The sequence below is a fragment of the Hypanus sabinus genome, chromosome 16 (genome assembly GCF_030144855.1).
Source record: "Hypanus sabinus isolate sHypSab1 chromosome 16, sHypSab1.hap1, whole genome shotgun sequence".
In the NCBI taxonomy this organism is placed as follows: Eukaryota; Metazoa; Chordata; class Chondrichthyes; order Myliobatiformes; family Dasyatidae; genus Hypanus; species Hypanus sabinus.
In genome coordinates, this window is record NC_082721.1 from 83,035,000 (window position 1) to 83,047,964 (window position 12,965).

The following is a 12,965-nucleotide window of genomic DNA, read 5'->3' on the forward strand; positions in this document are numbered from 1 at the left end:
CAAAACATAGGTTTATTAAAACCCTATTCCATCCAATATTACAAAGATAATTGCTCTTGTAAGAGATTTAATGCACTTAATCTTCTGCTTTCAAAAACTTCTGTGCATGTTCAACCAATCCCAGCCATTTCTGCACACCAGTTTTCAGAACGATTCTAAGACATGCGGGGAAACAAAGAGAGGGTTTAAACCCTTTATTATAAAGCAGCAACTCGACCTCTTCATACTTAGCATGTTCAGCCATAACCGTTGGTGTATAAGATTTTTGCCTATATTAAAAAACTTAATGTCCCAATTATTTTTTTTACAAGAAACTCACGTATGCCTTTTTAGCCAATGGGGAGAATTACACTTTCACTCTTGTTTTCAGGCCAAGTCCAGGGGAGTTTCAATTTTTATAGATAATAAAGTTCCCTTTGTTCAACACAAGGTAGTCTCTGATACTAATGGGCATTTTGTTATAGTCTCAGGTAAATTAGAAAATAAATTAATGGCATTTGCTAATGAAAATGACCCAAATATAGATCACCCCAAATATGAACATTTTTTTGTTTCTGCCTGATTTGAATTTGTACTCATTGGTGATGGCAGGAGACTTTAATTGCTGATTAGATCCAGTTTTAGATAGGTCATCTTCTAAACCAGTGACACTTAATAAATCAGCTTTGTTTATTCGTTCATTTCTAATGGAATGTGGTATTGTTGATGTACGATGCTTTCTACATCCAGCGGATAGAGAATATTCATTTTTCTCTCATGTTCATCATACATATTCCAGAATTGACTATTTTGTTATTGACAACCATATGATTCCACTAGTCTTATCTTGTGAATATAAAGAGATTGCTATCTCTGATCATGCCCCTGTGCTTTTATCTTTAAATCTTCCTGGTTTTCCTCAAACAAACAGATTCTGGCATTTTAATCTAACTTTGTTATCAGACAAGGATTTTTTTAAGTTCTTGGAGAGGCAAAATATTCTCTTTCTTAAAGAGAATATGGCAGAGGAGACCTCTAACCTTGTTATATGGGGTGCCTTTAAGGCATATATTAGAGGACAAATTATTTCTTATACTGCAAGTGTTAAGAAAAAAGCTAATAAAGGGAGAATTAATTTAGCCAATCAACTAAAACAATTAGACCAAGAATATGGCTTGGCTTCAGATCCTGCTCTATATAAATGATGGGTTGAAATTAAAACTAAATATGATCTTTTATTAACATATCCTATTGAAACTCAACCCCTAAAGAATAAAAGTCAACTTTATGTTCATGGAGATAAAACAGGTAAATTATTGGCTAACCAAATTAAAACTTCTATTGCTAAATGACAGATTAAAGAAATTTGTAAAGCTAATGGTGTCAGGACAACTGATCATTTAGAAATAAATGTTACCGTTAGAGAATTTTCTTCTAAACTTTATAGTTCTGACCCTCTTAAAGATAATACTGTAATGAATAATTTTTTGGACCAATTAAATATTCCTACACTTTCTGTGGATAACTGAAAACGGTTGGATCAACCTATTTCTCATGAAGAAATTGCAGAGGTTTTATGGTCACTGGACTCAGGGAAGGCTCCAGGTCCTGATGGATTTTCTGGAGAATTTTATAAGGCTTTTTCTTCACTGCTCATACCTCATTTATGTTCAGTCTTTTCGGATTCTTATAAGTTGGGTAGGTTGCCACAATCTTTTTATGAAGTTTCTATTTCGCTTATCCTTAAAAAGAATAAGAACCCAACTAAATATTCTTCACATAGACCAATTTCCTTACTTCATGTTGATACTAAAATCCTATCTAAAGTTCTGGCTCATAGGATTGAAAATATCTTACCATCTATCATTTCTGACGATCAGACTGGATTTATTAAAAATTGATATTCCCATTTTAATATTCACCAGTTATTAAATGTTATCTATTCTCCTTCTAAGGAGATATCAGAATGTGTGATATCCTTAGACACTGAGAAGGCTTTTGATAGGTTTGAATCTCACTATTTATTTAAAATTTTAGAAAAATTTAATTTTGGCCCCAATTTTACTCAATGGATTAAATTACTTTATTTATCTCCTGTTCAGGTTCTTACTAATTCTCAGAATTCTAAACCATTTAAACTTCAATGTGGAACCAAGCAGGGTTGTCCTTTGAGCCCTTTACTCTTTGACCTGGCCTTAGAACCCTTAGCTATTGCCTTTCGAGAATCTAGTGATATAACTGGTATTTTGTGGAAGGGTACTACCCACAAAGTTTCACTTTATGCAGATGACTCATTGCTTTTTATTCCCAATGTCGAGACTTCATTGCCTTCTGCACTTTCTCCACTCTCTTGTTTTAGCCAGTTTTCTGAATATAAATTGAACCTACATAAGAGTGAACTTTTTCCTTTGAATACTTTGGTATCAACTAATACTAATCTTCCTTTTAAAATGGTAAGAAACCAATTTACTTATTTGGGTGTAACAATTACTAAGAATTATAAATACCTATTTTTTAAAGAAAATGTTCTTACTTTATTAAATTATATAAAAAGAACCATCAAATTAGTTGCCTCTTTCATTATCACTCATTGGCTGAATTAGTTCTATTAAAATGAATATCTTACCTAAATTTATATACCTCTTCCAGGCCTTACCTATCTTTATTCCTAAATCTGTTTATGATTCTCTTGACTCTATTTTATCCTCTTATATATAGAAAAATAAATGTCCTCGACTGAATAAAGTTCATCTCCAGAAAGTTAAAAACAATGGAGGTTTAGTTTTACCAAACTTTAAGTTTTATTATTGGGCAGTTAATATATGGAATCTTACGTTTTGGTTATATTATAAAAATCATGAGGACTGTCCAGGGTGGGTGTCTTTAGAAGCTAACTCTGTTAATAAATTTTCTATCATCACTCTTCTGGGATCTTCACTTCCTTTATCTTTAAGTAAAATAACTGAAAATGTGGTAGTTAAACATACCTTAATGATCTGGATACAATTTATAAAACACTTTGGTTTATTGAGATTTTCCCTTTCTAGTCCCATTTTTCTTAATTAATTTTTAAGCCCTCTATGACTGATGTAGTTTTTAAACAATGGGATAGTTTGGGTCTTAAATGTTTCCAGAATATGTTTGTTGCAGGAAGTCTTTCTTTGTTCAAACAACTGTCATCTAAATATAGTTTACCAAAAACCCACTTTTTACGATATTTACAAATTAGAGACCTTCTGCAATCTCAATTATATACATTTCCTAAAAGTCTTGATAAGAACTTATTAGATGAAATTCTTAATTTGAAACATTTTACGATGGTTAAGTATCCAATATTTATGATATTTTGATTGGAATGAGAAATGATTCTTTAGACAAAATCAAATATCTTTGGGAACAAGATTTACAGACTTCAATTTCTGAAGAAACTTGGAATGACATTTTTAAACAGGTTAATACTTCATTATTATGTGCCCATCATTCCTTCCTACAATTTAAAGTGGTCGATAGGGCTTATATGACCAAGGATAAGCTATCCCATTTCTATATGGATATAACTCCCTACTGTGATAGGTGTAACAATGGAGAAACTTCATTCATTCATATGTTTTGGACATGCCCAAGTCTTGAAAAATATTGGAAGGAAATATTCCAAACTTTTTCTGTACTTTTTAAAGTAAATTTTAAGCCTAGTCCTTTGACTAGGAGAGTTTAAAAAAGAATGGGACTTCCAACGGCTGTTTTTGTTGATCGGTGTGAAGGGTGGTGTGAGAGTACAAGAAGGGCAAGACTGTGCAGGCGTGTGTGACGTAGACAGGACAGCACAGAGAGTTTAAAAAGAAGGCCACCCTATACAGCAGGCAGCAGTCAGAGTGGGCGGTGGAGAAGGTGGCAGCAGAGTGTAGGGCCTTGGCTCAATGGACTTAGGCAGTAATGGGAAGAGGCGAGAGCGCAGCACCAACTCTTTTTCTCCCCTTGGCGAATCGGCCCGGACAGACAGGAACAGCAGGGCTCACATGGCTAACGGTACAAGCTAATAGTTTAAAAAGTTCCTGTGTTTGGCCAGGTAAGTGGGTGAGTAGACTTATTTTTCCTTATTTCATTCGTGTAGAATTAGGTAGCATATCTGCAGGGTTTGTGCTTTGTTCAGAGTGTCAGATGTGGGAATCCTGGGAGACCTCCAGCCTCCCTGATGGCCACATCAGCACCAGGTGCACCGAGATGCAACTCCTCAGAGACCGTGTTAGGGATCTGGAGCTGCAGCTTGATGACCTACTGCTTATTAGGAAAAGTGAAGAGGTGATAGACAGGAGCTACAGGGAGGTAGTTATCCCTAGGCTACAGGGGTCAGAAAACTGGGTGACTGTCAGGAGATGGAAGGGAAATGCCCGGATAATGGAGAGCACCCCTGTGGCTGCCCCCCTCAGCAACAAGTATATCATTTTGGATGCTGTTGAGGGGGTGACCTGATAGGGGACAGTCACGGTGACTGGGTCTCTGGCACTGAGCCTGGCACTGTTGTGCAGGAGGGAAGGAGGGAGAAGAGGAATGCAGTAGTCATAGGGGATTCCATAGTCAGGGGAACAGACAGGAGATTCTGTGAGCCTGACAGAGATACTCGCATGGTGTGTTGCCTCCCGGGTGCCAGGGTATGGGATTTCCTGGATCGGATCCAGAATATTCTGAAGGGAGAGGGTGAGCAGCCAGCTGTCTTGGCATATGTTGGTACCAATGACATAGATAGGAAAAGGGAGGAGGTCCTGAAGAGAGATTTTCGGAAGTTAGGAAGGAAGCTGAGAAGCAGGACCTCCAGGGTAGTAATCTCAGGATTGCTATTTGTGCCACGTGCTAGTAAGGACAAGAATAGTAGAATGAGGCAGATGAATGTGTGGCTGAGAGACTGGTGCGGGGCTTCAGATTCTTGGATCATTGGGATCTCTTCTGGGGGAAGTATGACCTGTTCAAAAAGGACGGGTTACACCTGAACCCAAAGGGGACCAATATCCTGGTGGGAAGGTTTACTAGAGCTGTAAGGGAGGATTTAAACTAATTTGGCAGGGGGATGGGAACTGGAATGATAGAGCGGAGGAGAGGGAAAACAGAAATAGATCTAAGATAGTGAGCAGTAAGGATGTCAGGAAGGACAGGCAGGTGATGGGGCAAATTTGCAGCCATTGGGATGAGTTGCAGTGCAATCAATGCAAAAAGTACCAAATACCTGACTTATGTTATACTTAAATGCACACAGCATAAGGAATATGGTGGATGATCTTGTTGTACAGTTACAGATTGGCAGGTAAGATATTGTGGCCATCACTGAGACGTGGCTAAAGGATGCATGTCTCTAGGAGCTGAACGTCCAAGGATACATGGTGTATCAGAAGGATAGACAGGTAGGCAGAGAGGGTGGTGTGGCTTTAGTGGTAAGAAATGATATTAAATCATTAGAAAGAGTTGATATAGGATCGGAAGGTACAGAATCTTTATGGGTTGTGCTAAGAAAATGCAGGGGTAAAAGGACCCTGATGGCAGTTATCTACAGGCCTCCAAACAGCTGCAGTGATGTGGACTACAAATTACAACAGGAGATAGAAAAGGCTTGCTAGAAGGGCAGTGTTATGATAATTGTCGGGGATTTTAACATGCGAGTGGATTGGGAAAATTAGGTCGACACTGGATCACAGAGAGAATTTGTAGAATGTCCACGAGATGGCTTTTTAGAACAGCTTGTTGTTGAGCCCACTAGGGGATCGGCTGTACTGGATTGGGTATTGTGTAATGAACCAGAGGTGATTAGGGAGATGGAGGTGAAGGAACCCTTAGGAGACAGTGATCACAACATGATTGAGTTCACTGTGAAACTTGAGAAAGAGAAGCTGAAATCCGATGTGTCGGTATTTCAGCGGAGTAAAGGAAATTACAGTGGCATGAGAGAGGAACTGCCCAAGGTTGACTGGAAAGGGACACTAGCAGGAAGGACGGCAGAGCAGCAGTGGTTGGAGTTTATGCGAGAAGTGAGGAAGGTGCAAGACAGATATATTCCAAAAAAGAAGAAATTTTCAAACGGAAAAAGGATGCAACCGTGGCTGACAAGAGAAGTCAAAGCCAAAGTAAAAGCAAAGAAGAGGACTGAAGGCTAATAAATCCCCGGGTCCAGATGGTCTGCATCCGAGGGTTCTAAAAGAGGTGGCTCAGGAAATTGCGGATGCATTGGTAATCATTTTCCAATGTTCCTTAGATTCAGGATCAGTTCCTGAAGATTGGAGAGTGGCTAATGTTATCCCACTTTTCAAGAAGGGAGGGAAGGAGAAAACGGAGAACTATCACCCTGTTAGCCTAACATCAGTCGTGGGGAAGATGCTTGAGTCCATTATTAAGGACAAAATAGTGGCATATCTTGATGGCAGTAATAGGATTAGGCTGAGCCAGCATGGATTTACCAAGGGCAAATCATGCTTGACTAATCTGTTGGAGTTTTTTGAGGGTGTAACAAGGATGTTAGATGAGGGTAAGCCATTTGGATGTAGTGTACCTAGATTTTCAGAAGGCTTTCGATAAGGTGCCACATAGGAGATTGGTGAGTAAAATCAGAGCTCATGGCATTGAGGGCAGGGTTTCAACATGGATAGAAAACTGGTTTGCAGATAGAAAGCAAAGGGTAGCAGTGAATGGGTGTTTCTCGGACTGGCTGGAGGTGACTAGTGGGGTACCACAGGGCTCTGTATTGGGACCACAGCTCTTTACGATTTATGTCAATGATTTAGATGAGGACATTGAAAACTATATCAGCAAGTTTGCTGATGATACTAAACTGGGTGGCAGTGTGACATGCGAAGAGGACGTTAGGAGAATACAGGGAGACTTGGATAGGCTGGGTGAGTGGGCAGATACTTGGCAGATGTCATTCAATGTGAATAAATGTGAAGGTATCCACTTTGGAAGCAGGAACAAGAGGGCAGAGTATTGTCTGAATGGTGTAGAGTTAGGTAAGGGAGAAATGCAAAGAGACCTAGGAGTCCTAGTTCATCAGTCAATGAAGGTGAATGAGCAAGTGCAACAGGCAGTGAAGAGGGCAAATGGAATGCTGGCCTTTATTACAAGGGGAATTGAGTACAAGAGCAAGGATGTCCTTCTGCATTTGTACAGGGCCCTGGTGAGACCACACCTGGAATATTGTGTACAGTTTTGGTCTCCAGGTTTAAGGAAGGACATTCTGGCATTTGAGGAAATGCAGCATAGATTCACTAGGTTGATTCCTGGGATGGCAGGGCTGTCTTACACAGAGAGATTGGAGAGATTGGGCTTTTACACACTGGAATTGAGGAGATTGAGAGGGGATCTGATTGAAACGTTTAAGATAATTAAAGGATTTGATAGGATTGAGGCAGGAAATATGTTCCAGATGTTGGGAGAGTCCAGAGGGCATGGATTGAGAATAAGAGGTCAGTTATTTAAAACAGAGTTGAGGAAAAACTTCTTCTCCCAGAGAGTTGTGGAGGTGTGGAATGCACTGCCTCGGAAGACGGTGAAGGCCAATTCTCTGGATGCTTTGAAGAAGGAGCTAGATAGATATCTGATGGATAGGGGAATCAAGGGATATGGGGACAAGGCAGGGACTGAGTATTGATAGTGAATGATCAGCCATGATCTCAGAATGGCGGTGCAGACTCAAGGGGCCGAATGGTCTACTTCTGCACCTATTGTCTATTGTCTATTAAGAGGGCATACAAGGAACCAAAAATTAGTGGGAAGACAGAGGATTGGGAAGTTTTTAAAAGCTTACAAAAGGAAACTAAGAAGGTCATTATGAGGGAAAAGATTAACTATGAAAGGAAGCTAGAAAATAATATCAAAGAGGATACTAAAAGCTTTTCAAGTATATAAAGAGTAAAAGACAGGTGAGAGTAGATATAGGATTGATAGAAAATGATGCTGGAGAAATCATAATGGGAGATAAGGAGATGGCAGAGGAACTGAATGAGTATTTTGCATCAGTCTTCACTGAGGAAGACATCAGCAGTATACCAGACACTCAAGGGTGTCAGGGAAGAGGAGTGTGCGCAGTCACAATTACGACAGAGAAAGTACTCAGGAAGCTGAATAGTCTAAGGGTAGATAAATCTCCTGGAACAGATGGAATGCACCCTCGTGTCCTGAAGGAAGTAGCTGTGGAGATTGCGGAGGCATTAGCAATGATCTTTCAAAGTCGATAGATTCTGGCCTGGTTCCGGAGGACTGGAAGATTGCAAATGTCACTCCGCTATTTAAGAAGGGGGCAAGGAAGCAAAAAGGAAATTATAGACCTGTTAGCTTGACATCGGTGGTTGGGAAGTTGTTGGAGTCAATTGTCAAGGATGAGGTTACAGAGTACCTGGAGGCATATGACAAGATAAGCAGAACTCAGCATGGTTTCCTTAAAGGGAAATCCTGCCTGACAAACCTAGTGCAATTTTTTGAGGAAATTACAAGTAGGCTAGACAAGGGAGATGTAGTGGATGTTGTGTATTTGGATTTTCAGAAGGCATTTGACAAGGTGCTGCACATGGAGCTGCTAAACAAGATAAGAGTCCATTGAATTATGGGAAAGTTACATACCCGGTTACAGGAAACAGAGAGTGGGAATAAAGGGATCCCATTCTGGTTGGCCGCTGGTTACCAGTGGTGTCCCAGAGGGGTCTGTGTTGGGGCCGCTTCTTTTTACGTTGTATATCAATGATTTGGATTATGGAATAGATGGCTTTGTGCCTAAGTTTGCTGATGATACAAAGATAGGTGGAGGGACCAGTAGTGCTGAGGAAACAGAGAGTCTGCAGAGAGACTTGGATAGATTGGGGGAATGGGCAAAGAAGCGGCAAATGAATTACAATGTCGGAAAGTGTATGGTCATGCACTTTGGTAGAAGAAATAAACAGGCAGACTATTATGTAAATGGGGAGAAATTCAAAGTTCTGAGATACAACGGGACTTGGGAGTCCTCGTGCAGGATACCCTTAAGGTTAACCTCCAGATTGAGTCGGTGGTGAAGAAGGCAAATGCAATGTTGCCATTCATTTCTAGAGGAATAGAGTATAGGAGCAGGAATGTGATGTTGAGGCTCTATAAGGCACTGGTAAGACCTCACTTGGAACACTGTGTGCAGTTTTGGGCTCCTTATTTAAGAAAGGATGTGCTGACGTTGGAGAGGGTTCAGAGAGATTAACTAGAATGATTCTGGGAATGAGAGGGTTAACATATGAGGAACGTTTGACCGCTCTTGGACTGTACTCCTTGGAGTTTAGAAGAATGAGGGGGGACCTTATAGAAACATTTCGAATGTTGAAAGGCAGGGACAGAGTGGATGTGGCAAAGTTGTTTCCCGTGGTGGGGGAGTCTAGTACAAGAGGGCATGAATTGAAGGGCGCCCATTCAGAACAGAGATGTGAAAAAATGTTTAGCCAGAGGGTGGTGAATCTGTGGAATTTGTTGCCACGGGCGGCAGTGGAGGCCAAGTCATTGGGTGTATTTAAGGCAGAGACTGATAGGTATCTGAGTAGCCAGGGCATCAAAGATTATGGTGAGAAGGCAGGGGAATGGGACTAAAGGGGAGATTGGATCAGCTCATGATAGAATGGCGGAGCAGCGTCGATGGGCCGAATGGCCGACTTCTGCTCCTTTGTCTTATGGTCTAAAACAGAGTGAAGATAGCCAGTAAACAGATACAAGAGGGAAAAGTAAAGTATGCATGGTTGAAACTTAAAGCCCACACCGGCAAGAAGTCTGAGAGAGAGCGGCACAGTTTTCACATGCCAAACACAGAGTGACGGCATTATAGTTATAACCAACTACAGTTTGAGTACGCCTCATCCGAACTTCCACAAGGTGCTGGAAAGATCCCCGGGCAAGGTGCAGGTCTCTGAGTATCACAGACGGGTTTGAAAACTTAAGTTAATGAAAACTAGAAAAGTACGGCATAAAGAGAACAATGAAGAATGGATTCGTCAGCGTCAGAGTGAACATTCGCCACTTAACGGTAAGCTGATCATGAAACAAGCAAAACTCTGAAAATTGAAGGTAATTGTGAATACTTGCAGGAATTTAAGAAAAGGCACGGCATTAAATGTTTGAAGATTTGTGGTGATAAAGTGACTGCTGATCATGAAGCAGCAGAGAAATTCATTGATGAGTTTGTCATGAACATCTAACGCTACATCAGCACTTACGTGAGATGGGCAAGCGTAGGACAAAGTCTGCTTAAGGTAACAAATAAACGCGGAATCGGAAATGATGGCTTTCCCAAGCTACTTCATTATATTATTCCAAATTCCAGAAAACTCCAAACACTTCCGGTCCCATGCATTCCAGATAACTCCCACCCCACAAATGTTCCCCTTGAGGCACCTACACAAACTCTAATATTTTCTTCTGACTCTCCCGCCATGTCAGAGGGAAAATCTCCACTCATGTTGAAAATAAATTCTACAGTGGAGGTAGGTTAGTTTTAGTGACGGTCTTGGGGATGCAATACCAGGAAGAAGTTGACGCTGCACCGGAGAATTATGAGATTCAGAACTGATATTGAGAGTTGAACTGTATACACGGTAACAAACTGAGCATTTTGCACAATGCACAACTTGTGATGTTCCAGAAGAACAAGGTGTTCATGAACCAAAGTTTTACTAGTCGATCGGTAGTTATGCAACCACTGAAGGTGTACGAATGTTTAAAAAAAACGCGAGTCACGAAGGGGGCGGTCCGCGCTGTCACCTCTTACACTGCTCGAAGCGCCAAGCAGATTAGTACTGCTTCTTCGTGTTAATTCTGGTACTTTTTAAAAAGTTAATCACATTCAGACCACGTTTTCGTTCGAGATTTGATTATTATGTATTTCAGGTCGATTTCCCTTGTCGCTTTCCTCTTCGTGGTAACAGGTAGGTAAATTGGTTTTAAATATGATCAATATATTTGCGTGGAGTCACGCAGCGTTAGAGAGTAACTGTACATACTAACTGTATATCTCGGATTGTGCGCTACTGAGTGGACATGGACCGTATCTCGTTTCCAATTTCCTCGGCAAAATTCTTTTTGGCAAAACATAAACTTTACGTTAACTTGAATTCCGCTGAAGAATGACGAGGAAGATAGAAATGAAAACTAGGCACCGAGCAAAATAGTTGCATGATTCAGGAATTCAATTTAAATTTAAGAATATATCTCATAATTTTACTCTTTAGGTCAGAAGCATTTTCATTCCGTTTCTCAGTCCCTGGTCACTATTCTCTCAGTACTCTCTACACTAGATCACTGGTGTGCGCTGGGCTGAGTCTGACCGCGGGTCCGTTTTTGGCTCCGTTTACAACTCCGTATCTTTGTGTGAAACTGCAACAGCCACCAAAGTGCACACAGCCCGAGTTCCTGTACTTCCTTCCGATATAACAGTCTGACCAGTCACCATAACGCGCCTGATGCAAGGTCTCCTCTGGAAACGCCGTCAGTTCCTTTTCCCGACACAATTATCCAAACTAAACAATTGAATCTCTTGGCCATGTCTACATGGTCTTACGTTTTGAGTTGCTGCCACATGATTGTCCGATTAGGTGTTTGTACTAATGAGCAGCTGCAAGGTTAATCTAATGAAGTTGTCCACTGAGTGTGTTCTGCCATCCCTTCATCATCACTGGGTATAAATCCTGAAATTCCCTGAAGGGCTGAGGCTGTTTTAGAAAATGGCTCAGAGGAAATTGGGCACTGTCTGTAGTTACCTGAAACATCACTGTCCAAATTAGTGGAAAAACAAACAAGTTCCTTCCCCTTTTAATGTGAAAAATTCTGTGCTTCCTGTTGTGGTTGTCCAACAAATCAATATCGGGTCCAATATTTTGATCTGTGGTCTGTTCTGAGACATTATGAGTTACTTCAAATAGTTAAGAGAAAACAATTGGCTTCATCACAGAAGATGGATAGTTGTGGGGCTTTTCTGACTGGAGGACTGCACCCATCGGTGTTCTGTCAGTCCAGGGATCTCTTGTTTGTAATTTAAATTAATAACTTGCATGAGCATGTGGATGGTCTGATCAGTAAGTTTGCAGAAAAATTGTTGGAGTACTGGAGAGTGAGGAACATTGTCAAAGGGCATAGCAGGGGTTACAGGAGATCAGTTGGAAATTTAGGCAGATAAGTGTGAGGTGATGCATTTTTGGACGTCAAATACTAGAGAAAAGTATACAATAAATGGCAAGACACTTGAGAGTATTGATGTACAGAGGGATCTTGGGGTGGATGACCATTGCCCCCTGAAAGTGGAAAGAGCAGTAAAGACAGTGTGAAGCGTGCTCGCCTTCACTGGTGGGAACACTGGGCATGAATGTTGACAGGTGCGTTCCAGCTATACAAGACATTGGATCGGCTATATTTGGAATATTTGTGTAGTTCTGGTCACCTCATTGAGAAAGGATGTGGAAGATTTGAATAGGGGCATAAGAGTTTCATCAGAATGTTGTCTGGATTGTGGTGTATTATCTACAAGGAGAGGCAAGAGCATCAGATGCTGAGAGGCAACATGATAGAGGGCACGGATAGGGTAGAGAGTCATGTTCCTCCCAGGTTGGAAGTGTCATAGTTTTAAGGTGACAGAAGGTTTAAGTTGCCCTTGCAGAAGATTCATTTGGATTTTGCCAGACCATTCATGGGCACAAATCTCTAGGCAGTGGTCGATGCAGCTACAAAGTGGCCAGATGTGTTTCCAATGGCCTCCACTGCAGCTTTGCACACTGTTGATGTGCAAGACTGCTGTTCCAGAATACTTACTCAGTGACAATGGAGCATAGTTTGTTCTGGATCAGTTTCAGTCATTCCTGAAAATGAATGGAATAAGACATATTACACCTGCACCGTACCACCCAGCTACAAATGGTTTAGTGTAAAGTTTTGTCCAGAATCCAAAGAACGCTCTGTGAGCAATGTCATCAGAACACTGAATCAGAACCTCGACAATTGTCTCTTTGCATGTC

General features: G+C 40.9%; 1 protein-coding gene and 1 long non-coding RNA gene across 3 annotated transcripts in view; one reads left to right on the forward strand and one right to left on the reverse strand.

The window, feature by feature from the left end:
* The window catches only part of LOC132406510 (uncharacterized), an 18,043-nt gene continuing 5,078 nt past the window's right edge, over positions 1-12,965 (reverse strand). Inside the window, exons 2-3 of the long non-coding RNA XR_009516187.1 lie at positions 12,763-12,809; positions 1-155 (exon numbers count right to left, since the gene is read on the reverse strand). This is a non-coding gene — a long non-coding RNA (uncharacterized LOC132406510). The remainder of the gene's footprint in view (positions 156-12,762; positions 12,810-12,965) is intronic.
* LOC132406509 (vascular cell adhesion protein 1-like) overlaps positions 9,835-12,965 on the forward strand; it is a 24,158-nt gene continuing 21,027 nt past the window's right edge. The window contains exons 1-2 of one of the 2 annotated variants that reach the window (XM_059992279.1): positions 9,835-9,988; positions 10,849-10,886. Coding sequence is in view for 1 of the 2 variants with exons in the window: in XM_059992278.1 (XP_059848261.1) it covers positions 10,838-10,886 (49 nt within the window). In the remaining variant the exon portion in view is untranslated. Of the gene's footprint in view, positions 9,989-10,511; positions 10,887-12,965 lie in introns of those variants that run through there. The other variant, XM_059992278.1, reaches the window with a different exon arrangement.